The 24,672-nt window shown below is 41.2% G+C and overlaps 2 protein-coding genes across 4 annotated transcripts in view; one reads left to right on the top strand and one right to left on the bottom strand.

Moving 5' to 3' along the window:
* The window catches only part of CDC123 (cell division cycle 123), a 38,661-nt gene extending 29,001 nt beyond the window's left edge, over positions 1–9,660 (bottom strand). The window contains exons 1-5 of the mRNA XM_065658672.1: positions 9,486–9,660; positions 7,057–7,128; positions 4,906–4,960; positions 4,048–4,080; positions 677–772 (exon numbers count right to left, since the gene is read on the bottom strand). Coding sequence (XP_065514744.1) covers positions 677–772; positions 4,048–4,080; positions 4,906–4,960; positions 7,057–7,128; positions 9,486–9,559 — 330 coding nt within the window. The 5' untranslated portion in view covers positions 9,560–9,660. The remainder of the gene's footprint in view (positions 1–676; positions 773–4,047; positions 4,081–4,905; positions 4,961–7,056; positions 7,129–9,485) is intronic.
* A 45-nt stretch (positions 9,661–9,705) lies between these two features.
* The window catches only part of NUDT5 (nudix hydrolase 5), a 254,472-nt gene continuing 239,505 nt past the window's right edge, over positions 9,706–24,672 (top strand). Inside the window, exons 1-9 of one of the 3 annotated variants that reach the window (XR_010606969.1) lie at positions 9,706–9,781; positions 13,750–13,858; positions 17,422–17,489; positions 18,583–18,635; positions 19,732–19,839; positions 20,373–20,468; positions 21,671–21,772; positions 22,893–22,946; positions 23,273–23,490. Coding sequence is in view for 2 of the 3 variants with exons in the window: in XM_065644546.1 (XP_065500618.1) it covers positions 13,796–13,858; positions 17,422–17,489; positions 18,583–18,635; positions 19,732–19,839; positions 20,373–20,468; positions 21,671–21,772; positions 22,893–22,946; positions 23,273–23,382 (654 nt within the window). In the remaining variant the exon portion in view is untranslated. Of the gene's footprint in view, positions 9,823–13,749; positions 13,859–17,421; positions 17,490–18,582; positions 18,636–19,731; positions 19,840–20,372; positions 20,469–21,670; positions 21,773–22,892; positions 22,947–23,272; positions 23,597–24,672 lie in introns of those variants that run through there. The other 2 variants (XM_065644546.1, XM_065644559.1) reach the window with 2 other exon arrangements.

Below are 24,672 nucleotides of genomic sequence, written 5' to 3'. Positions count from 1 at the left end.
AAGGAATGCAAGCTGTAGATCTATCTAAATATTACGCAACATTTGAAATACATGCAGAAATATATTTTTTTTTTTAATTTTGAGGAAAACTTCACTAGCTGTTACAAGAGACACAATGGTTATTGTTTTTCTTATGAACACTCTGTTGAAAGCAGACCAAATCCATTTTAAAACACAAGTTTTTACTTCACTGTTTCCAGGCACTTTCTTGGAATGCTTGACTGAACATTAAGTTCCCCTTGAGAATATGATATAAAAACATTTGGGTGCACCCATCCTTAAATTAGAGTATCTAAAAATAGCTAGAGAGAAGTTTATTGTTTTTTTAAAAAAATGTGGGGTTTTTAATCTTTGTCTCAGGCAGTCTTCAAGAAGTATCCTAAATGAGAAAAGTCTGTCCATCACACTGATCTGTGACAAGGACACAGGGTTTTAGGTAAAAAAGACAACACCGTCTTGCATCAGCCTCACCAGCAGCGCCCCATCTAGCTCTAATCCACCCGAACAATTTGATGTATCATATTTCACTGACATCTTGTCTATCACTTGTTCCTTCATCAGGAGCACTAGTCTCTTCTACTTTCCAATGCATTAAGATAATACAAACCAAAACAAAACCACACCACAAACCACATATATAACATCTATTACAAGTTTTGGGAGTCAGCATTCTTACCCTTGGAGCACTCCAGTTAAGTTTAGGAAAAACACTCCCACCCAAGGAACTTATTGCTTCTTGAACTTTAGCTGTGAACTCAGGAAATTCTGGTGCCTGAACAAAGAACATCAACAACAATATCAATTTCAGTAGATCTAACAGTAGCCATCTTCTAAATACCATCAGGAATATTGTCGAAGGAATAAGCATGTCCAAAATTAAGAACCAAGAATCCTACAAAAATAATGTATGTGTAGAAATTAATCACTTAAGAATCAACTCTGACATTCTTTCAATCAGAGAAAATTGAAAAGAAGTTTCCAGTTCTCACTCTCATTACTAGAAAGATTCCATGAACTTCAGGGGAAAACCCAAAACTTCCTCAAGTTCGTCATGAAAGCTGCGACAGCTGGCAAATGTGCAAGTCAAATAAACAGATTTTAAATACAGACTTGATGTTTTATACCTAATGGTAGATTGTTGTATACAAATAAGGTCAAAGAAGATTTAAAAACAAACATTCAAAAAATATTTTGTTCAGAATTGAGCATCTCTCCACAAAAGTCTAAAACACCAGTATTGTAGCATTCTGTCAAAAGTATTAAAAGGTAGAAAGTGATCAGTTCTCTTCTGTAATCGTTCTTGAATTGCATTTTGGAGCACAATTAGAGAGCAAAAGTAAATAAATCAATTCATAGGCAATTTGAGTGACAGCTCCTCATTTAAGCTTTAGTTTTACAAAATGTTTTAAGTTATGCTTTAACTAATCAGCTCTTAAATTAGGTTTTAAAGTAACTCCTTAACAATATATTGCATCAAAATAGAGGACACACTGCCAAGGTATGGGTTGGACTAGAAAACCTTGTCTTGTAAAGAACATTGTCAATATTGTAAATATAAGATGGGGGGGGGGAAAACCTCATCAGGATGCTATAAACTCCACTCTGAATGTGGTGCAATATATAAAAAAGAAATCAGATTGCTGACCTTTAAAAATAATATTAAAGGATTTCAGGCATATGTCAAAGATTTTTCATGTAATAGGATTTATAGCAAAAAGCATATAAGAATACAATTTCGGCCTGAGTATTTTTAAACTCAACTCAATGACAACTTCTAGGCTAAAGCTAATTGATGTCGCTCAAACAAAGCCCTCACAGCCACACAGTGATCAAAAAAGTTCATACATTTTGGCTTCTCCTTTCTGCAGCCTCCCCAAATGCACACACTTAAGAAAAACCCCTCTCGCATTTCAGTTTAGTGACCCAGACTGAACTTCAAACATTCTGAATCTTTCCTTAGTGTGTTACCTGGTTTCCATGGGAAGCTACACTTGAAAAACTGAAAAAGCACTTCTCTTATTTTACTTTATTTTCAGAGCTTCAGTCAATTCTAGAAATTGTTCCTGCAAGAATTAAAACTCTTCATCCACTGCATTCTCATCCCATCTCTTCTTGCTCTGATGGAAGCCAGGAGTCATACTATATATGTAATATATATATGTAATACCAGCATATACTAAGCCTCTCTGAGGAAATGTCATGTCATTTGAATAATACGAGCGAAGAAATATACACAAGAGGATAGCCATAAAGCTGCATGAACAAGCTAAATTCTAACAGTTCCTACTTTGCATCCATCAATATTAACGCACTCTTTTTTTTAAACCCAGAATTTTCTATAATCCTATATTCTAATTCCTCTTCAGAATACAGACGCGGCAAGGGAAACAAGTTCTCCCTGATGACTCAGGTGGGTCATCAAATCAGAATAATCACAACCACAGTCCACCCTACCCTGAGTCAAGAAACCAATAGAGAATTATAACCTGGGACTTATCATTAATAAAGTGCAAATACTCTTGGCTGACAGTGAATGCAGCCTCCAGCCTGTCCCACTATTCTTTACACATTATGTTTCCTAGTGTTTCACTGTTCAGCTTTCATGTCACTACTTGATCCATTCTCATCTCTTGCAGTAATTCCAGGTGCAGCTTGCCACCCATCTGCGTTCTACACAAGCTGTTTATTCACCCTCTTCATTGCTGTCAAAGTGGCAAGAGCTTTTAACACTTAAAAGCACCAAATACTATTTTCATTCACTCACTGACCTCAAAGCAGCCTCTAGTTTTCAGGTAGAGAAAGCTTATCTGCCATGGATGGAGTCTTCAGAGCAATCATCTACTAAATTTATGAGATGATAAAGAGCACATTGTGAAATTCTACTTTTCGAGTCTCCTTCTTTGACCAAATGCAGGTGTATTTTTGTAGGAACTAGCCACAGGCACAAACCATGTTCATTATTAACCATTTTCAAAGTTCCAGGTTTGCTGGAAGACAAGGCCCTGCCAGTCTCTAAATAAACAGCCACCTTGGAGGTCAAAACATCCCTCTTCTTCCTCCACCCCTTCTTTTATTGCTGAGCATGATGCTAGATGCCCCATCCCTGGAGACATCCCAGACCAGGCTGGATGGGGCTCTGAGCAACCTGATCTGGGTGAAGATGTCCCTGCTCATGGCAGGGGGGTTGGACTAGGTGAGCTTTGAAGGTCCCTTCCAACCCAAACTAGTCTATGATAATTTACAATCTAATGCATCTACTTTATCAAAGCTTAGACACTTGAACGGAAGCTATTAGTGTGTGTAAATTTGGTTTGTATTCCTTTTAAAATCTAGGCTATAAATTCTGTGCCGGCATAGGCAGAACTCAAAGCAGGGGCTATGTTCATATTGCACCTAATCCGGTGTGAGCAATTCAACACTATGTTGAACATTACGGAGCTGATAGGACTGAAGTCATAACATCAATGGCAGACAAGTGCAAGAGTATCAAACCTGAAAATGGCAGGGCAACAGCAAGTTTCAAAAAGATGTAAAAAAAGATCAAGGAAGTCTGTTTTGTATCCATCATGATCCTGATTCTAAGCCAGGCACAGTGCAAGGAGAGCATAAAGACACGAAAAAGAGGAAGAAAAAAAAAGAAAGGTACTTAGGAGGAAATAATGGCAAAGGTGTAAGAGTAGAGCTGTGAAAATTGACCAGCAGGGGCTTTGTTTCTTCTGCATCCAGTCTGATTAAGTAATTGAGAGATATTCAAAGTGCTGAAAATGAAAGGCAGCTATATTTAGAGCCATACTTCAGTTCATTTCCTATAGTCTAACAAGTGTCTGATTGTTGGGGATGAAGAAAAGTGTTTTCTTTTTAGGTAAACAAAATTAAGCCACCAAGGCTTTTTTAAAGTCACAGACATCTATGCTGCCATCTGTCCAGAATGGTCTGAAAAATGTCAAATATGGCACCAGGTATCTGTAGATGGCAACAAGTTTGTATCACAAGGTTGCAGGAAGGATATCGCTGACAAACCCATGTTAGGCTTTTACAGGACCTTACCTTAAGCGTCGTAGTATTCTCATCATCTGACCACTGTTAAAATAAGAACAAATTAAAGGTTACTGGTTTCCTGAGACATCTTTTATAATTTATGAGAACATCAGAATCCATATGGCTTCCTACAATACCCAGATCAAATCACTGCCCTGGAGCTCCTGTAGCATAACATCACCATCCTCCAATTATTACGGCTGTAAATTAAGATAGGAAAAATATTGTATATTCAGCAGAAGTACTAAAGTATTGATAAAAGAAGACACCCATATATTTTAATTGTGATTTATATCATAAACTCGGATATTCCAGAACTCGGGAGTCTTCACTGTCTAAAGCTTGTCTCCAGCTCTTCCATCCTGAGACCCATGACTCATCAGTTTCAACTATATTTCTTTTTCCTCTGCTTTTTGTACTTTCTGTCACGTTGCGCTTACAACACTTTTCAGCATTTTTCCTCTAGAATACCCTTCTGAGCTCTTATGGCCTCAGAAACTTCCATTGTTTCTTTAAATAGCTCCTCCAAATACACTCACTCCTAATTTTTCAGGGCATGAAACAGCATTAAGTTCAATTCCAACATCCTTCAACATTTCCTACTCATTATTACACATGCAATTATCGAGAAGTAAAAAGTCTTCTGTGAGAGAGCACAGAAACATTTTAAACCTTCCCTGACATCACAGTATAAATAATGTTTTTAAGTTTTTCAAGGCAACTACCACGTGATCATTATTTTTGTAACAGTAGTCTTTATTTTATTATTTTGTAAAAGTACTCTCCTCACCTATAAATTATGCAGAAAAGGTTATACATCCATATTTTCCTCAAGAGACTTGACATTAAGTTGCATTTTATACTGACCTGTATTTCCTCTGCATTGTCACTCCCCTCCTGAGCATGACTTGGCGGATCTTCTCTAAAACAATAAATTAGCAGAAAAAAATAATTAAGTACTCAAGTTTGACTTGACCATATACATTACATTTCCACAATATCTACCAGATGTTGATTTCAAAATGTTTTTGTAAGAAGATTAAGCCTCACAGTCCTTGGCAGAGAAAAATCAGAGCAAGCCAGCAGAGAAAACTGAAGACAGAACACCCTGGCATTAGACTTGGGCCCTACCCAAAACACCTTGCTTCTTTCAAATTAGCAGATAACTTTGTGCTCTGAAAACACCATAATCAAAGCTTTTCAACACTGTGTTAAACATTCTTTTCCAACTTTACTGTAGTCTCACAGACGCACAAATTAAACAAATTTTTTTTTTAAAAAAAAGACATGTTCAATTTAAATTATGCTTTGCCTCCATACTCCTTTTCCAAGTAGAAATTTATAGAACTTGAGTTTCAGATGTTGACCTGTGAATTTCTGGTTCTGAAATGAAAACATCCTCACACTTCGCACACAGAAAAGAAGATCCTATGGAAAGCGGAGACACAGTCGCTAGCTTCTTCCCGAAAAGTTCCTTTTTCTACAAAGTTGTCTGCTGTTGTAAACATCGGCACATGTGGGAGAAAGCACTTGATTGCAAATATTCCCTTGAAGTTTTAGGTGACTATTGAAGTACTTTAGCCAATATAGCTGAGTGTGAAGATCTTGAAGGCGATCAAGCTCTTGAAGAAGAATTATTCACAAGACAGCATAGCAAACAGAGCAGGTTCAAATGCACATCCCTGCCAGAAGTCAACTCTTCAACAACCTGAGCCTCTGTAGTCCGTCACTACACTCCCTTAGGGATTAAACTAGCAATTCAGTTTTTGAGATCTAGAGGTCAGATACTGGCTCACTGAAGATTAAAAGCGATCGTGGCCTTGACTGTAAGATCACACTAACTTGTGGCTAAAAAAAGTTCAATTCAGAGAAAAATTGGTTTCTAGAACGGATTTTAAATTGTAAACATCTTTAAAAATATCATTTAAATCAATTATACAGCTGTTCGTTATTCCATTGAAGACAGCTGAAATTGTTTGTATAGTACAGCTGTAAAGTCAAATCCTCAGTTACAGCTCTTCTGAAGGCTGATTAAAAAAATAAATGGCAGATGCTAAATAAGTTGCACAATTCTGTAGAAGCTGTTGACAATACTACTTATCCAAAACGGTTTAAAAAACCATTCTAATTTTCTGGATACCTTTTCTAAAAAAAAAAAAAAAGACCTCTCACCTTTACGAGGTGTTTAAATAGCTTCAATTTTATATAAATTCTTTCCTGAGAAATTAGACATGGATCCCTTGCACTCACAGCCTAACTGGCTTTGTAAGAGCCAAACTACCAGTTAGGAAATAACGGAGCGTGGACTGATTTCTCACGCTGATCATTAACAAGATGTATGCATGCAACAATAATTTTACAAGGAGGTCATACACTGAGATTCTAAGCAGAAAACAGATAAAGCCTGGGTTCTTACCAACTGTTTCTCATATCTATCTGCCTCATTCTTTTCCATCCAAAATCTTGGCATAGGTGTACACGCTGGACACTGAGCCTTGTCGTAGGCATGGATTACACGTATCAATGATTATAGAAACTCAATAATTACTAAGATTTTATATATAGCAGATCTTATGGAGAATTAAATTCAGGTAATGTCACTTCACCTCTGGATAAGGCTGCAGGCACATGAATGGTGTGGCACAGCCCAAGCCTTTGAACTGGAGCGAACTCTATCAAAGCAACCAAATACAAACCAGCAGGCTGTGCACTGAAACCTGAGACACCAGTAGACTCCGCAACGAGAAAGGAGGAGAAAAAAAAAATGAAAGAACTGCCCCTACTTGGTCTAGAATCAAGCATATTAATTGGATTTTAGGATCTGCATCACAAACCAGCAAGTCAAGTTTCACTAACAGCAACAGCCCATTCACATGCTCATACAGTATGAGGTTTACTGCAGCCAGTCTGGTCAAATTTCAAAACACAACTGTATGAAACATAATATATTTATACAAAATAGTGCTCCAAATATAAATAGCACTAATTCTTGGAGGGTGGGGTGAAAACACTCTTTACCTTCCAGAAACCACAAGCGTTCCATCATCCAGCAAATATTCTTTCACATTATCTGGCAGAGGAAGTATAACGCTGGAAGAAACATAAAAATTTCTTTAATGATTTATTATTAATATTACTTATTAAAATAATAAGAGCTGAATAAAAATAACTTGCTTTTTAATAGGATATACCTCAATAATGGTATACTTTATTCTCTAAAACTATGAAAAAAAACATTCCTCTTTCTCCCTTCTCATCCCTTCCCAAAAAGCAATGCCCATTTTCCCTCCAGGGAAGTAGAAGAGAAAGAGGCAAAAATTTTAGATGAAATGCACAATAATGCCCCATTCCTTGAAAGCTCTAAGAAATCCAAAGAAATAGGGTGTGTGACCAATGAGGAGTCATCATGTTGCTCAAACTAAAGGTTTCCCTTCTTGAGATCCAAACCAAAATCTGCCCATACCACCCAAATGCTCCAAAAATATGCACGTACTAAACACTAAAATCCATAAAATATTAAATGGAAAAGGTTCTTCACCCAGAGGGCACTGGAGCACTGGAACAGGCTCCCCAGGCAGGTGTCACGGCCCCAGCCTGACAGTGTTCAAGAAGAGACTGGACAACACTCTCCGACACATGGTGTGAACTGTGGGGTTGTCCTGTGCAGGGACAGGAGTTGGACTCGACGATCCTTATGGGTCACTTCCAACTCAGGACATTTTGTGATTCTATGAAATGGTTTGATCACTAAAAGACTGATGTCAGCACTTTTTGATCCAACTGGGCAACGAACTTGAGCTTGCCTTTCCTGAGTTACTGGTAGCTCTCACAACCACCTCATGACCTGCAGCAGCACCTTAGAAACTGCCGAATTTGCTACAGCTTCCAGAAATACACAGAAACACCAAGTCAGCCACCTGATTTGGGTGCATTCAGCCTCAGTTTCTCTGAGCAACCGAGTGGGAAGAGCAGTGCTGTGGACATCAGCTGGTGAGGGGGACATCAGTTAATACGTGGTGTGGAGTCCCACCAGGAGCGCAGGGAGCACAGGGGTGCCCAGCCTGCCCAGAACACCCCATCAGGGTGCAGGGATGAGACCTCAGCTCCTGAGACTCCAGCTGAGGGCTTGATCAAGCCTCCTCCACCTCTGCCCTGCACAGATCCCCTATATCTCACCAAAACCCACCCCAGAACAAGCCCGTTTCCAACACAGCCCAGCCCCACACACCTCGCCGCCATCATAGAATCATTTTGTTTGGAAGAGATGCTCAGGATGATCAAGTCCAACCATAACCTAGCCTAAATCTAGCACTAAACCATGTCCCTAAGAACCTCATCTGAACACCTTTTAAACCCCTCCAGGGATGGTGACTCCACCACTGCCTTGGACAGCCTGTTCCAATGCCTGACAACCCTTTCCAGGAAGAAATTTTTCCCAATATCCAATCTAAACCTCCCCTGGCGCAACTTGAGGACATTTCCTCTTGTCCTGTCATTTGCTACTTGGGAGAAGAGACCAACACCCTCCATGCTACAATCTCCTTCCAGGCAGCTGTAGAGAGTGAGAATCACAGAATCACAGAATGTCAGGGATTAGAAGGGACCTCAAAAGATCATCCAGTCCAATCCCCCGCTGGAGCAGGAACACCCAGATGAGGTTATACAGGAAGGCGTCCAGGTGGGTTTGAATGTCTGCAGAGAAGAAGACTCCACAACCTCCCTGGGCAGCCTGGTCCAGGCTCTGTCACCCTCACTGAGAAGAAGCTTCTTCTCAAATTTAAGTGGAATCTCCTGTGTTCCAGTTTGTACCTATTGCCCCTTATCATTGGTTGTCACCAAGAAGAGCCTGGCTCCATCCTGGTGACACTCACCCTTTACATATTTATAAACATTAATGAGGTCACCCCTCAGTCTCCTCTTCTCCAAGCTAAAGAGCCCCAGCTCCCTCAGCCTTTCCTCACACGGGAGATGCTCCACTCCATCATCTTTGTTGCCCTGCGCTGGACTCTCTCCAGCAGTTCCCTGTCCTTCTGGAACTGAGGGGTCTCCCCTCAGCCTCCTGTTCTCCAGGCTGAACCCCCCAGCTCCCTCAGCCGCTCCTCATCAGACTTGTGCTCCAGCCCCTTCACCAGCTCCATCGCCTCCCCTGCACTCTCTCTAGTATTTCAATGTCCTTCTTATGATGAGGGGCCCAAAACTGAACACAGGATTCGAGGTGCGGCCTCACCAGCGCCGAGTACAGTGGCACAATCACTTCTCTAGTCCTGCTGGCCACACTGTTCCTGACACAAGCCAGGATGCTGTTGGCCTGTTGGGCCACCTGGGCACACACTGGCTCACGTTCAGCCCTGCCCTCACCCCCACACCCGCTTCTCCCGGCCCAGGCCCCGGCCCAGCCCCCCAGCGCCAGAGCCCGGTGTCCCCCAGCCCCGCAGCGCTCCCCTCACCTGCGGATGGTGACGGCCCGGAACAGCGGGTACCACACGGAGAACTGGCAATGCACCACCTGCTCCTTCTTCATCTTCTCCCCTTCACCCCGGCTCGTTTCTCCCCGCTGCTCCCGGAAGCTCCCGCTCCGCCCGGAACCTTCCCCGCGGCTCCCGCCGCCACCCGGCCCGCCATGGCCGGCGCACCCGGCCCCGCCTCAGCGGGCACAGGGCGGCCCCGCCCCGCCTCACCTCACCTCACCTCGCCTCAGCCACCGCCGCCTCCGCTCCCGGCCACCGCGACCTCACCGCTCTCGGTACCGCTCCCCTCAGCGGCCGGGGTCGCTCTTCCGGCCCCGTACGTGTGCGCGGCCCGGGCGGGCGGTTGGCGGGCGGTTGGCGGGCGGGAACGCGGTGCCCTGAGGGGAGCGGCGGGTGTTTCCCGCCCAGCAGGTTTTGCTTCCTCGCTTTGCGTGTGCTTGTGTCCGTTTTCCTCAGCGGTATAACGGAGCTGCCTCTCTTTCCCCAAGCAGGCCTGGGATTCATTTTATTTTGCAGACAGTCACACAATAATAATAACAATATATTCCTTTTAAGCCCCGTGGTTCTGCGTGGGTGGCACCTGTGTGGAGAAGCGAGTCGTTCCCATCTGGTCCTTTCCTGAAATATTCTCGTATCTGCGGGTTCGGGCTGTCTCCTCAGGCCTCTCACACATCACTTGTCCGGAAGGTTGATATGATTAATAACAATACGGAGATGCCACTAACCCGCTTATGCAAGATCGTCTTCGTTGTTGTCTGTTCTGCAGGGCAAGAACCAGTTATTTTTCCATATTCTATTTGGTGCTGAGCGAACAGCCACTAAATACCGTGACAAAAATGAAATGTTTTTTCCTTGCTTCTTCCCTCTCCCTCTCTCCCATCAACTTCTGCTAATGAACTGATCGCGTTGCTAGAATCTTATTGTTGAAATGCAAGTGCACTGACTGATGGTAACGAGTTTAAAGTGATACAGGAGGTTTTAGTGGTGTTGATCTTCAGCTCATGTATCTTAGTGTGCTGTTGGTTAAATTGTGCCAGTTTCCCTTTTGCACATTCTTTGTAAGAAACCCTGTATTATGTTTTGTCTCAAGCTTGCCTTAGGATGCCACTGCTGAGCTGCCATTAAATCTGGTTGCCGTCAGCTGGGATCTGTAGTTTGGGTCAGAATATACCTTTTGAAAAATGATTTAGAAAAGCCAATCCACCTATTGTGACTTGGATAGGTTCATGTAAAGCACCAGTAGCTTGGCTGCTCTCTAAGCTGATTCACAGGCCTCAGCTGGCTTGAGATTTTAACTGCCTGAGAAGATAATCTGGAAACTAGAAGTGTTGGACGTTGCCTTGGAAGGAAACCACTCAATAAGGGAATAAGCAATAGGAATAAAGTTATGCCTTTTATAAATGGGACGCCCTTTTCAGGTGTGAGTTTGACCCCCACATGAAAGAAATTGAACAAGTAGCATGGATTGTTAGCAGTAGCCTGTAGTACTGGTCATTAAAAAAATCATCAGAGAAGGCAGAAGTGGGACAAACTTTTTGTTTTTCTATGATTTCTAGTTCAGTATAGTGCTGAAACCTGACCTGGTAGTGTTCAGTTTAATGTTCAGTTGCAGCTAATTTTGTTTATGAGCAAAAGGTCTTGCCACCTTTGACAGTATGACTAACGTGAAGTAACAGAGTTGCAGCCTTCATTTAACCAAATGGTATTTCAGCTTTCTAACAGCAGAAATTCTCACTTCTGTGCAGTCAACTGAATTTGGAAAAAAATACTTTTTTGGTGGAACTTTTAAAAGTGTCACTTATACATGGAGTTATTGCACCCACCTGTGGAGGAGATCAGAACTACAGAAACTGGTATAGATGAGTCTTTCTGGTTTTAGTTTTCAGCTCTTTTAGATGTTAGTGATAATTCAAACCACTGCGGCTGTATAATTTTTTTATTATTTTAAGTCACAAGCCACCCTCGAATCTCTGCAGAGGACAGCGAGCTGTGTTGAAAAGAGTTCTGCTGTGAGCTGAGGTTCTAGTATGTGTTTGTAACTGATCCAGCGAAGTACTAATGTTGCTGTACAAACCATTACTGTACCTGCTTGTGGAATTTAGGGTACAATTGTGGTAATCTGGGTTTGAGAAAAATACACTGATACTTGCAAGTTGATGTAGAAGGACTAGTGTGATCAGTGAACAGGATTTCTGTGAGGGGAAACTAAAAGAGGAAGACTTACTCAGACAAATTTTAAAAAAGTTTAACAAGGATATGGTTCACTATCTACTCTCTTGGTATGTTTAGATTGTCAATCAAAAGGCTGTAATTCTTTCCAAACACGGAAGGTGAGTTTGTTGTAGCTCAGTATGTGAGGTTTTTGTATTTTTAAAGCTGGATACTTTGGGTATCAAATGGAGCCTCCTTTCACTGTTCCCGCCGGATGACCAGGAACCTGTTGGAACTGCTGTGCTGTGCTGCGCTGCTTTTGCATAAGTTCAGTGGAAAGATTGACCTTGTATTTTAGAGTCACAGTGTGACACTACGGCCATTCCTCAGCTACAGCTCTTAAATCCTAAGTGACAAGAGTCTGTGATGTTGCTGGCTCAAGAACAAACGTGTAACGACTAACATGGGATAGAGATTGGAAGATAAGCGAGTGAGGTTCTGGAAGAGTTTTTCATTAATTAGTGGTAAGGTAGATAGTAAACCTCCATAGTTTTAAGTTGGACCTTCATTGCTTTAAGAAAGGATTATAGAATATTTTTGAAAGAACAGAATTAGATTTAATAGGTCAGGGTTCCTTTTCAGGACTTATATTACATAAAAACAATTTGAATGTTTAACCGCTATGACCTGCTTCATCCAACAAGAGTGTCTTAAGACTTAAGAAAGAGCCTGCCCTGTTTCCATACTGAGGAAATGGATTTATGTACGTTAGTTGTAATCATGCTGATAACCAGAAATATTTTGTACTGCCTATTCCATTTAACTGTTTTGTGGAATTAAATGGAAGTCTAATATGCATGAAAGCTGGTGGTTGCTGCACGCTCCTAAATGTTTCACAAATGTGCAGTGATGTTATCACAAAAGGATAGAGATGAAGTAAAAAATGAAAATGCTAAAATTGGGGTATGGCAGAGAAGGTGATCACTCACTTCTGGTACTGTTCATTGCTGGAGACCCCCCAGAGCTTTATGAAACCCGTGTTGAAATCAACAGAAAGATTCCCATTGACTTGATGGAAAGTTTACGACCATCAATGCTAAGAATGATAGATATCTTTAAGATTATCTCATCTCTCCTGGTGTTTAAACTGGTTTTCTTCTTTGCGCTGTCTTTTTGCTGATTTCCAGGACTTCAGTATTACAACTTAATACCAGAGATGAGCTTCCTCAGAATAAGAGTTTCTGTGCTGAAAGTGCCCCGTAGCTTCGCAGTGAGACCAGAGACTAGTGGTGAATCTCTGACGTGTTGTATTTTTCTGCTGCCTGGTGTGCTTTTCAGCTAGAAATTGATTGAGAGAGCGAGTGGACAATCTTATTTTCCTAGGGAGCGCTAGGATGCAGGCAGAGGCATTGAGCCGTGGGTGCAGAGACTTGCTTTGGGCACGTGTGCAACCGCCTCTTGCGCAGCGTTGGCCGTGTCGTTCCTGCTCAGAGAGACTGACGTGCTTTGGTCACGCGAACTCCACGTGCCACCTGGACTTGCAACACGCGGGTGACGTTTTGACCTTGTTTTTGGGAAGGATTGAGTCATTTACGTGTTTATTTGTGATGTGTGTAAGTTGGAGGTAGGTTCTAGTTTTGATTCTTTCTCAATGGCAGGTGATTTTTACCTTTTGGTATAAAGTTTTTTGGTGTAAGTCCTCTCAGTATAAGGGTTTTTTTCCACTTCCACAGTGGAGTGCAGAGTCCCGTTGTGGTATTGCTGTGTTGACAGAGCTCTTCACTCCGATCAGAATGAAACAGTTTGACTGAAATAGATCAGTTTTGTCTCTGTGTGTGTCTGACCTTTGAATGGTTAAGGAGGGTGTCTTCAGCCAGCACGGCACAACTACTTAAGTCAGGGATTTGACCCAAAGTTCTGCTTCTCCTTTGAATTATTTGGCTCTGAAATCATCAGGTGGAGCTGAAAATGTGAATTGCACTTGCCATCACATTTCCCTAACTTTCTCCAGCAAGTTTTATTTGTTAGTTTTGAATGCAGAAATGAACCTTTTAACTTTACTCTGAAAGCAAATATTGACTTTGTTTCATAGTAACCCGGACTTTGCGCAGCAGGGGAAAAGCCTGACATTCCTGAAAATGGCAGCTGAGACATCCACAGAAGTTCCAAAAACTGCTAGACAATTCGTCCTTAAAGAAGAGGTATAACATGCTTGGTTTTGACACGTGTTCTGTTGTTAAATAACAATTACTTGAGACTGATCCGGATGTTTTTGAGTGCAGAGTAAGAAATGGTATAGATACCGTATGTTTGTAGAATCTTTTCAATAGACAAAGCATTTTTTCCTGATGGTCAGACTGTTTAAAAAAGGTGGCATTTCTCTTTGTTGAAATAATCATTCAAATTATCAATGGGGAGAGTGAAATCTACCCTGTTGCATTATTTTAAGCTGCTTCTCTTGGGGAGGATCTTGCAGCTGTTTCTTGTATTATCAGTTCGGGCTGTTTTCAATATTCAGAACTAACGCTGATACCTATGAGAGACTACACAAGTTGGTGGATCATGAAACTCAGCCTTGTTTTCTGTTGCTTTAAGATGACGAACCACTAAGAGTTGCCTTAACATGTAGGATTGTACCTTCTTTGATGCTTTCTGAAAGGGCTTGAATTTAGATAATTGCTGTTCTAAAGACAGTAGTAAGGAGGTAGTAAGATTTCTTTCAAAACTGTTGTGTTGGTGTCTTCACAGAATCAGAAAATATCAGGTGCTGAGGAAGGAGTTTGCAGGTACTTCTGGGTGCTTATTAGGAGCATTTTCACCCTAATTTAAACTGCCTATATTTGTTTCTATTGTCTTTTAAGTGGATTCTTAGAAGTTGGTATTTGTTGTTGTTCAGGTTTGGCAACAGTGTCACACTGTTGTCATAACAAAAATGTTTCTTTTATCCAGAGTTCCTTCCTTGGAATGAACAGTCTTGTAATTTCTTTAGGTTTCAAGGTACATAACCTTTTCACGAAAGAAGAGATGTTGTTGGGGTACATTTATGGCTTTTCCTCTTGAATGTTCTTTTTAATATGGATATTTCTCAAGCATAAAGCATTTTATTTTTGTCAGCTTTTTGGGTTTTCTATTAAGACCTGTGTTTCTGCAGGTAACGTTTTCATTTTATCCTCTTTTTTTTTTTTTTTTTTTTTCCTTCGTAACGCCTCTTAGTTCTCCATTGGAATGTTGTACTGTGGTGTTGTTGAAAATTTGTAATTAGATCTTACATATTTTAAGCTATTTATTTTTTTCAGTCATTTTGTGGAATTAGTACAGGAGAATATTTACCATGCCTCTGCCGGTGATCCTTATATTAAAAGTGGTTCTGTAACTCTTCAGTAACTACATGGTCTGATGTTGGAATATCTTCTTCCATGAAAGCAACACCTGATCTTACTTCCTTCTTCCTGTTTCTAGGAACCCATAGTCAGGCTGTTGTAAGTAAAAGCAGGTGTTATTTGGCCGTCAAAGTAATAGATAAAGCAATAAAAATAACCCATTCTCAAACTTGTGTGTGATAAGCGCAACACCTCCTGCAAAGTGTCCTTTGGCCCTAAATAGGGGATTTAGCAAAGCAGAAGTTGCGCTTCTGGGCCAGCTTCTGCGGGTTTTAATTGTGCACCCAACAAGGTGGGTGACAAAACTCTCTTTTTTCTTTTAGGGAAACTTGGCAATTTTCAGTTTCTCACCCTGTAGGCTGTTAGCAGCAAGGGTTTCACTTAACTTCAGAGGATTGTGGAACCAGTTCCACTGTAAATATTTATGCTATGTGTCCTATAGTACTTTTAAATTATTGTTCCATGACAGTAAAGGCCAAAAGCTGTACTTAATAATACCTGATTAAAAACAAGACACGTTGTTCAACGTTGTTTGTTTTGTACACATAAAACCTGCTTTTTTGTCTTTTTGGAGCTTGGCCAGGTCTGCTTTCTTACAGACTATGGATTTCTTTTCCTCTAAGATTCCTGGGGACAGTGATGTTATTTTGATTTCAGCCATTTCCCCCTTTCTGCTTAGCAAATGATAACTTGGTGACAGAGGTAACGATCTGCCAATTCTGCTGAATGCTGCAGCATATGGCACCATGACCAATAATCCAGTCCTTTGTGTTCTCTGCAATGTTTAAAAAAAAAAATTAACACAAAACATTTGGCTGTGTTTACTTAACTGAAGCATATATATTCCTCTCCGTGGACAACCCATGGAACATGATTTTCATCTGTTTCTCTTTTGGATCTTCCTGTACTCTAGTTCTGCAGTGCTTTAGGAGTGAATTTAAAGCTATTTAAAATATGCCTAGATGCTTGCAAATGGAAATACATGTAGCTGTAATGACCATAATATGCTTTATCTTCTGCTTTCCTGCTGGTTTTGTGACCACAAAGCCATTAGGAAGCTCTTTTGAGAATGCGTAACTCTCCTTTTCCAGCTCCCATTATGTGGAAAATAAATGCCAAAACTCCTACATATAAAATACATGTAGCCACATTCACAACCATAGGAGTGATATTGTTATTTCAATTGCCTATCAAAATAATTGTTCTGAAGAACACATTTTAAGATTTATGTGAGTCCATCCAGCTCAGCTAGAATTTAGTGGACACCTGAATTGTTTCTCATTTGCCTTCTGCCTCCAGTTGTTGCTGTACTGTGCTTCTGTACTCTAGTTACAGCTGTATCATATACTACATTTAATTTCTCTAATATTCTTTTTTTTAGTTGGTGAATCTCTCAGTTTTAAGTTTGCTCCTGGTCCTGCACTAGAGGACTGTAGTGTGCCAGCCACGCGAATCACCTCTTGGACTTCATCCATGGCTGCAATTTATTGCGTGTTTTTTTTCCCCAGATCCTCTTTTCCCCTTGCTTATGCTCGCTCCGTTGCTGTCAGTCTCATTAGACAATAGAAAGCAGTTTGTTCATCTTACTGATAATTTCTGATTTCTGTGGTCAGGCGTATGGGCAACTAGATACAAAATTCTGGAGCCAAGCTTCTTGTCTGCCTGTACCTTTAGCAAAGCTTAAAATACAAGTTACATTAAAAGAAATAAACTGCTGGGCTAATACCTTGGGATTTTTCCCTTTTGAAAGAATTACATAAAAAATGAGGAAACATCACAGGGCAAATAAATTCAGTTAGCTCAGAAAAGACATTTTGTAATAAAGTTAATGCCAGGCACTCAGAAATCCTAAAAGGGCAGGTACGTGTATCACTGCTCGCAGTTACAGAAAACAGCGGTTACACAAGGTCGCAGTTTGAGAGCATGGCAAGAAGGGTTTCAAAATAGTTTGGTTTTCGGTCTTGCATGTTTAGCTGTTAGCCCATCCTCCCCGATAAGGGGCCACTTGTAATCACCAGCATAGCTAAATCTGTGCAGACCAGTCACCATTTCCCAGCTGAAACGTGACCTTTGCAAAATCCTTCTGAAAAGATGAAGACTTTCCAGTACATAAAATCCCACCGAATCTGTTGAAACTTGGTTATAAAAGTCACGTTAAGAAAAGTTACTAGGTGTATTTTCTATTCCTATTTAAGAACTTGGGGTAATTTTTTTTTTCCCTGTAATAGCTACAGGAATGTTGTTGCATGTTCCTGCATGTATCCTGATGCTGAGATTTTGTCTTCACAACAATCTTTGGACTATTTTGTTGTTTCTCCCTCTAGCCCCCAAATATCTTTGGGATTAATCTTATAATGTATTTAACAAAGAATTCTCTATTTTAGGTAATAGTAGAACGAAAATGGTTGAAGCTTGAAGAAACAACTTACACAGATCCCTTTGGTAAAACCAGGTAATTGCGTCTCTGGCATTTCAGATTCCTATAATGTTCCCAAATGTATGGACTAGGTCCAGGCTAGAGAACATGAGCATTAAACACTTATCACTCAACACAAGATGAGATTGTTAGAGAATAGACAAAAAAATCTTATTGTAGCAGCATGTGGGATCAAATTTGGCTCCTCAGTTCTTTTGGTCCCACTGGACCCCGGTTTACTTTGCTTTTCCCGTTCATTGTAAAGACGCTACGCAGAAGCAAGTTCTCACCATGCGACTAGACTGGGATGATCTGAAAGTCCCATGGATTTTCTGGTTCTTCAGTAAAGGATCTTTTCTACCTGCTGGTGGTGCAGGACATCACATACCATTGACAAATTACTGTCCTGTAGTAGATTATATACCCATCCAATTATTTTGTATGCTTTAGTTGTGCTGTATTTATCTAGGTATGACAACAAGGTGTTACTTCACCCCCTTAATGTATTAAATTCTGTACTGATTGCTTTCTCTAATGCTTCCCAAATTATCGACAAAGAGTCCTTTTAAAAAATAGCAAAGATTGGAGCTTTCGTGAAATGATTTTTATTGCTGGTGGGTTTTTGGTTTTTATTCATCGCATTGCTTATTTTGAGAGATGCTTTGCTCTTCCTTGCCTGTGCGCTCCTCATGTGCTCAAGTGAGCTGAGAGTTCACAATAACTTACACTATAAACCTTATGCAAAAGTAAGATAAAGGATAGAACGCATGTGGTCTTGTTACAAAACCGTCTTTCAAAATCTGGCATGTTTTATATATAAATTGCTTTATTTTGCTCTTTTCCAGGGCCAGTTTTATAAGACTTTCCTGTTCTATGACAATCATTTATGTCTTTCCTTTGTTTTTAGTGATCTTAAACAATCACTAATTTAACTATTTTCTCTCTCTCTCCTTTAAGTAGGCAAAACAAAATTACACTACAGACATTTTATAGTGCCAGTGTATGGCAGGGCCTGCCTAGGGCCGGCTGCTTCCTTGTAGGGCCTCACTGTGTGATGGTATATTTTGCTTTTAAATGAAAGTAGAAGATGACTTACATATTCTTCTGTTCTTTTCTCTGTGTTAAACAGAACTTGGGAAACCGTAAAGCGTACAGGCAACAAAAAGGGTGTTACAGCTGATGGTAAGACATTGGTGATTTGTTTGTTTGTATTTTTTCCTGTGAAAGCTCTCCTGATAAATTCACAGTGCAGACATAGAGCTAATCTGTTTCTGAATGAATGAGGGTGCAGAGCAGAGAGCTCAGCTGAGCTTGCTGCACCCCTGAGCTAATGAAATGGTAACTTAGTGATGAAGAATCAGAACCTTTACTGGGAGGAGTGTCTTCCCAAGATCATGGTATTTGCTTTAGAACAATGGAACAATTTCAAGGACATGATGGATGCCCTGACACAGTATTACACAGACTGGTGAGCTGGGGCTGCTGTTACGGGCTTAGGATACGGTTCTTTTTGGGCAAAAGAGGGATGTGATTTTTGCCGTGAAAGGAGTGTAGGAGGACGTTCCCTACAATGGCTTCCAAACAGTTGCTGGAGGTAGGAGAGCCCTTCCCTAGATTTTGGTGGGCTGATGCTCAGTCTTGGTTGGTACATGTGCCTCTCCTGTGCTGGGGTAATGTCAAGATGGTGTTTCGGGCTTTTATTTCTCAGCACGCATGGTCATAGAATCATAGAATCGTTTCGGTTGGAAGAGACCCTCAGGATCATCGAGTCCAACCATAACCTAACTCTGGCACTAAACCATGTCCCTAAGGACTTCAGTCTAAACACCTTTTAAACCTCTCCAGGGATGGTGACTCCACCACTGCCCTGGGCAGCCTGTTCCAATGCCTGACAACCCTTTCTGTGAAGAAATTTTTCCTAATATCCAATCTGAACCTCCCCTGGCGCAACTTGAGGCCATTTCCTCTTGTCCTATCACTTGTTACTTGGGAGAAGGGACCAACCCCATCCATGCTCCAACCTCCTTTCAGGTAGTTGCAGAGAGTGAGAAGGTCTCCCCTCAGCTCTCGTTCTCCAGGCTAAACAGCCCCAGCTGCCTCAACCGCTAACGATACAAGGAAGTTAATTCAATTCATCATTCAGGATTCTAGAACAGGCATCTAAACATTTAATGCTCCAAGGAACAGTGCTTGGGTGCCTTTCCAGATCTAGCACTAAATATTCACTTTCTGCTACACTCAAATTTGATGTACTTGTGTCTTCCGTCGCTATCTGTAGGTGTAGCAGTGATCGCTGTACTACAGAGAACTCTCCACTACGACTGCATTGTCCTAGTGAAACAGTTTAGGCCCCCAATTAATGGCTATTGCTTGGAATTTCCTGCAGGTAAGTGGCTGAAACATTAAGATGAGTCACATAAAGCTGACAGTTCGGTGTGTTTAGATGTGCTTGGAGTGTCAATCTTAATGAAGTAGCTCTAACCAGAAAACCATGGTGAGCTCTGTAGCTCAGCGCTCTATTCGGAAACAGGAATATTTTGATAATGAAGAATACCAAATGAGTTCATTTTAGCAGACTGGACACATTTTGCACAGTAGCCTGATAGCAGAATATTGCATTTCCCTTCACTCCTCCTTTCTCCAAGAGCCAAAGCATTCGGCTTCTTTCCCTCATGACAATATGAATGCTGGTTCCTGGGATGGTCACGCAGTTCTGTGGATCATCAGCTGAAAACGTGGGCAGCAGGACGCTGAATCCAGGAACTGGAATCCTACCTATAATGCTTTCGTTTATCCCTCTGTAAAAACAGAGTAGCGAGGATGTTTCACCTCTCCTGTAAAGCTGGATTAGATCTCGGGGTGGGTATTGCAGTTAAGTGCTAACTTTTTAATTGTTCTTGTGTATTTTTTATCTCACAGGCCTCATTGAGGAAAATGAGACTGCGGAAAGCGCTGCGCTGCGAGAGTTGGAGGAAGAAACTGGGTACAAGGGGGAGGTCGTAGAATGTACTCCAGGTCTTTGCTTTTTTATATTTCCCGACCCAAAGCTAATTCTGTCTTTGGTGGGCACTCTGAATGTCTAAAATGCTCTAAATCAAAGGAAAAATCTATGCAGAAAAGTCTACACCAATTAGCAGAGAGTCACATCCCACAGCTGTACCAGTGAGACTTTGGTCTTTGATGAGTCAGTTGCAGAACATCTGTTAAACATACAGGACTGAAGTAACACTTCTATGATGTCTATAGGGAAAAACTTTGCTATTAGTTAAGATCCTTTACACAAACTCCAATTATTCAAGCTGTGATTCGGCATTTTAGTCTAAAAGTAAAAATTGCTGGACTTAATGTGAACAACACCCATGAACTTAGGGAGAAAAAAACCAGCTGTGTGATGCAGCCTGAGTGGAGGTCACCCTCACATCAGCTGTGGGGAGGTGATACTACTCAGGTTCTCCAACTGGAAAGAAGAACGGAGAAAATAATTGGAATAAGTCCAGAGAGCCTTTGGAACGTGATTGTTGCCAATCCAATGCTTCCTACGTAAAACAAAATGAAGGCAAAACGAGGATTATAAATAAAACTTGAGAAGGTAGGTAGAAAGGTGAGGCAACTGACGCATGATTTCAAGTAAATGTCATTACAGTTGAGACTTGGCTCTTGATTATCGGGTACAATTGCACGCTGGGGACTGAGATGGAAATAAATGATGGCAAAATTAGACTAACAGGCTGAGAGGTCTGTCCTGGAATTGTAGTTTAGTTTATAATCTTCAGTCTATGGACAGTAAATGTAGGTGCAGAAAAGAAATCTTACAAGGAATCTGGAAAAGAGCTAAGAGTTACAGAAATATTACTTTTAAGAACATGTGAAAACACAGAATCGTAGATTCGTTTGGGTTGGAAGGGACTTTCAAAGCTCATCCAGTCCAGCCCCTGCCATGAGCAGGGACATCTGCACCCAGCTCAGGTTGCTCAGAGCCCCGTCCAACCTGGCCTGGGATGTCTCCAGGGATGGGGCATCCACCACCTCTCTGAGCAACCTGGGCCAGTGTTTTACAAAACTTTAACAAACTTTTCACCACTCTTCCAGCATGACCGTATGCCAAATATGTGCTATCCTAACGTATCAAATGTATTTCTGTGAAAGCTTTTGTTAAAATGTCAAGATGCCCGACTTGTACTTTTGAAAAAGTAACCTCTGCATGTGCTCGTTGGCAGCTCTCTGCTTGGACCCGGGTTTGTCAAACAGCACGACGCACATCGTGAGTGTCACCATTAACGGAGATGAGGCTGAGAATACAAGACCTAAGCAAAAACTTGGTGAGTTTTACACCACTTATTTGAGAATTCCGAGAAGATAACAAAAGAATGGGTTTAAAGGAGTTCCCCCTACCACTGCGTCTCTTCTGTCACAGCTGATTTAGATGCCGTACGTCCTTCAAATCATATCTTGCAGTCTAGATCAGCGGAGTTGTATTTCTTTGCTAAATTCACAGGAGAGGCCTAGATGTTAAGGGTCAGGTGTTGGCACAGCCAGAATGAGAAGTTTAGGTTCCCAATTTCAGTGTGGACCATAAGCGCTTGAGAACCTAGATATTGCTCTTGGTTGTGGCTTGTCCCTGGAAGTAACTCCATTGTCACTCACGGTCAGACAGCTATCAAAATGCTTTTTAGTTGTAAGCTCAAGTGTATTTTAAAATTTGTAACTTGCTACTTTTTTTTTTTTTTCCTTGCAGATGATGGAGGTACGTTACCTAGCTCACAGTCACAGTAAGGTCAAGTGTGATCTTTGTATGGCAAGTTTTACTTAAAAAACAGATTTAACTGACATTTTCTATTTGGGCCTGGCTCATCTCCTGACCCTAATCAAATCAAACATGCGTGACATTGACTGTGGCCTAGACATGAAGATTCCTGTGGGGCCTTATTTCATCAGTTATCTTCAAGTATTGCACATGTAACACCAGTGTTACTGAACCCACAACAGCTGTAGACCAAGCCCCAAAGACAACTAATTCGCATAGACAGGTGGTGTCAGCCAACACAAATTCATCCAGAACAAACTCTTTGTGCTGTTTTGATCTTCAGTCAGATTCATCTACAACCCATGACTGCACCAGTATCAGCCAAACCAAAGTCCCCTTGAACGCTCTATTTTCCATTCTCAGGTCTCCTTTTAGAAGGATTCTTATCCTCCACAGCTGTCAGCTACACTGCTTTTCCCAGCTTTTTCTGCAAAACTCGTATTTTAGTGACCCCAGTCACTGCCTTCCCGCATTTAATTGGCCTTTTTGTGATGAGGACTCACAGCTTTTGGATGGTGATGAGCATTAAGCCAGTTTGTTTCCCCTTTAAAATTGTAGGAAACAGGACACTGAGGCAGATTTCCTCTGCTGTTCACTAATTTAATGGTGCGTAATTTTTTTTTCTTCTCTCCTAGAATTTGTGGAAGTTATTTCACTTCCAAAGAATGACCTACTGCAAAGAATTGATGGTAAGAGCTTTCTGACACGTTAAATGCTTCAAGAAACCGTTAGCTTCCTTCTCACAGCTCCTCACGGCATTTCCCATCCTAGAAAAAAACTGTATTTTAAACAAAAAGCTGTGAGAGACTTGGCCAGGTAATAGTGATAGCATTATGTGTTGGCATTAAGAATCATAGAATGATTTTTGTTGGAAAAGACCTTTTAAGATCAAGTCCAACCATTGAATTAAAGGAATTGGAATGCTATACATCTTCATTTTAGTAAGGGACTTTATTTATGGAGAGAAGTTTTAACAACATCTCATAATTTTCTTTTTTTTGTGTGTGTGTTTCAGAACTTGTAGCAGAAGAACATCTTGCAGTGGATGCCAGGGTTTATACTTATGCACTGGCCCTGAAACATGCAACAGAAAAACCGCTCCAAGTGCCTTTTATGAAGTTTTAAACCTGGACAATGAGAAATTTAGTTGAAAACTGACAAATTTAGATGGCTTAGAAGTATAACTCCTCTTGTAATAAAGGTCCTTTGCTTTACTTGTAGAGGAAAAAAAAAGTATTTGTAGGAATGATTCTGATATTTTTATCTGGAATTATGTAACCGACAACTGACTTCTAACTGCTCAGTCTATCAAACCTTGACAGAATAATCATAATAAAAATGCTGCTTAATTTTCAGAATGTCTCACTTCTCACTGTATTTGTCGCTGCACTTAGGTTTCAGTGTAAGGAAGATGCTTAAGTAACTGCAGTTGGTGTTGTACCAGCATCTGCTCAGAATGAGAAAGGTGGCAGGAAGCGCCACTTCTCTTGCCCATGTGCACAAGCAGCATCTGTGAAAGAACTGCAGGTGGTTTTCTGCAATACGAGCAGCAACAGCCACAGTATTTGAACTTGCAGCTTCAGGAACTTCTGAGATTTAGACCTGAAGATGTTTTTCTCCTGCATTCTGCACTGGTGAGGCCAAACCTCAAATCCTGTGTTCAGCTCTGGACCCCGCATGCCAAGAAAGCCCTTGAGGTGCTGGAGCGAGTTGAGAGAAGGGAATGGAGCTGGGGAAGGGGCTGGAGCACAAGTGTGATGGGAGCGGGTGAGGGACCTGGGGGGTTCAGCCTGGAGAACAGGAGCTGAGGGGAGACCTGATCTCAGCAACTGCCTGAAAGGAGGTTGGAGTGAGAGGGGTGTTGGTCTCTTAAGTAGCAAGTGATAGGACAAGAGGAAATGGCCTCAAGCTGTGCCAGGGGAGGTTCAGATTGGATATTAGGAAAAATTTCTTCACAGAAAGGGTTGTCAGGCATTGGAACAGGCTGTCCAGGGCAGTGGTGGAGTCACCATCCCTGGAGGTGTTTGAAAGATGCATAGATGAGGTTTTTTGGGACATGGTTTAGTGCCAGTGTTTGGTTAATACACCTTCAGTGTATCTCTGCACAGTCAACTGCTTCTAATTATGTAAAGAACCTCCACTGCTTGAAGGTCAGGATCTAAGAGTTGTCATAAACACAGGCAAATATCAAAATCTTGCCTGTGAAATATGTTTAGATGAGCATGCATAATTAGGAAGACTTACCTTGCCTAGAAATGAAACAGAAAACTTGCTTAAGATTTTCTTACCTTTACGAAGAATGCAAAGTTACTTTTAAGTTCAGCATGAAAGAAGTCAGAAGAGATCAAAATGTAAAATCAAAGGGAAAAAGTCATCAATTAAAGCTCAGCAGAAAAGTTCAATGATGTTAAGGGG

This window comes from Caloenas nicobarica, chromosome 1 (genome assembly GCF_036013445.1).
Source record: "Caloenas nicobarica isolate bCalNic1 chromosome 1, bCalNic1.hap1, whole genome shotgun sequence".
NCBI classification, from domain to species: Eukaryota; Metazoa; Chordata; class Aves; order Columbiformes; family Columbidae; genus Caloenas; species Caloenas nicobarica.
The sequence above is the reverse complement of the archived record's forward strand: the minus strand, read 5'-3'. Positions and strand labels throughout refer to the sequence as shown.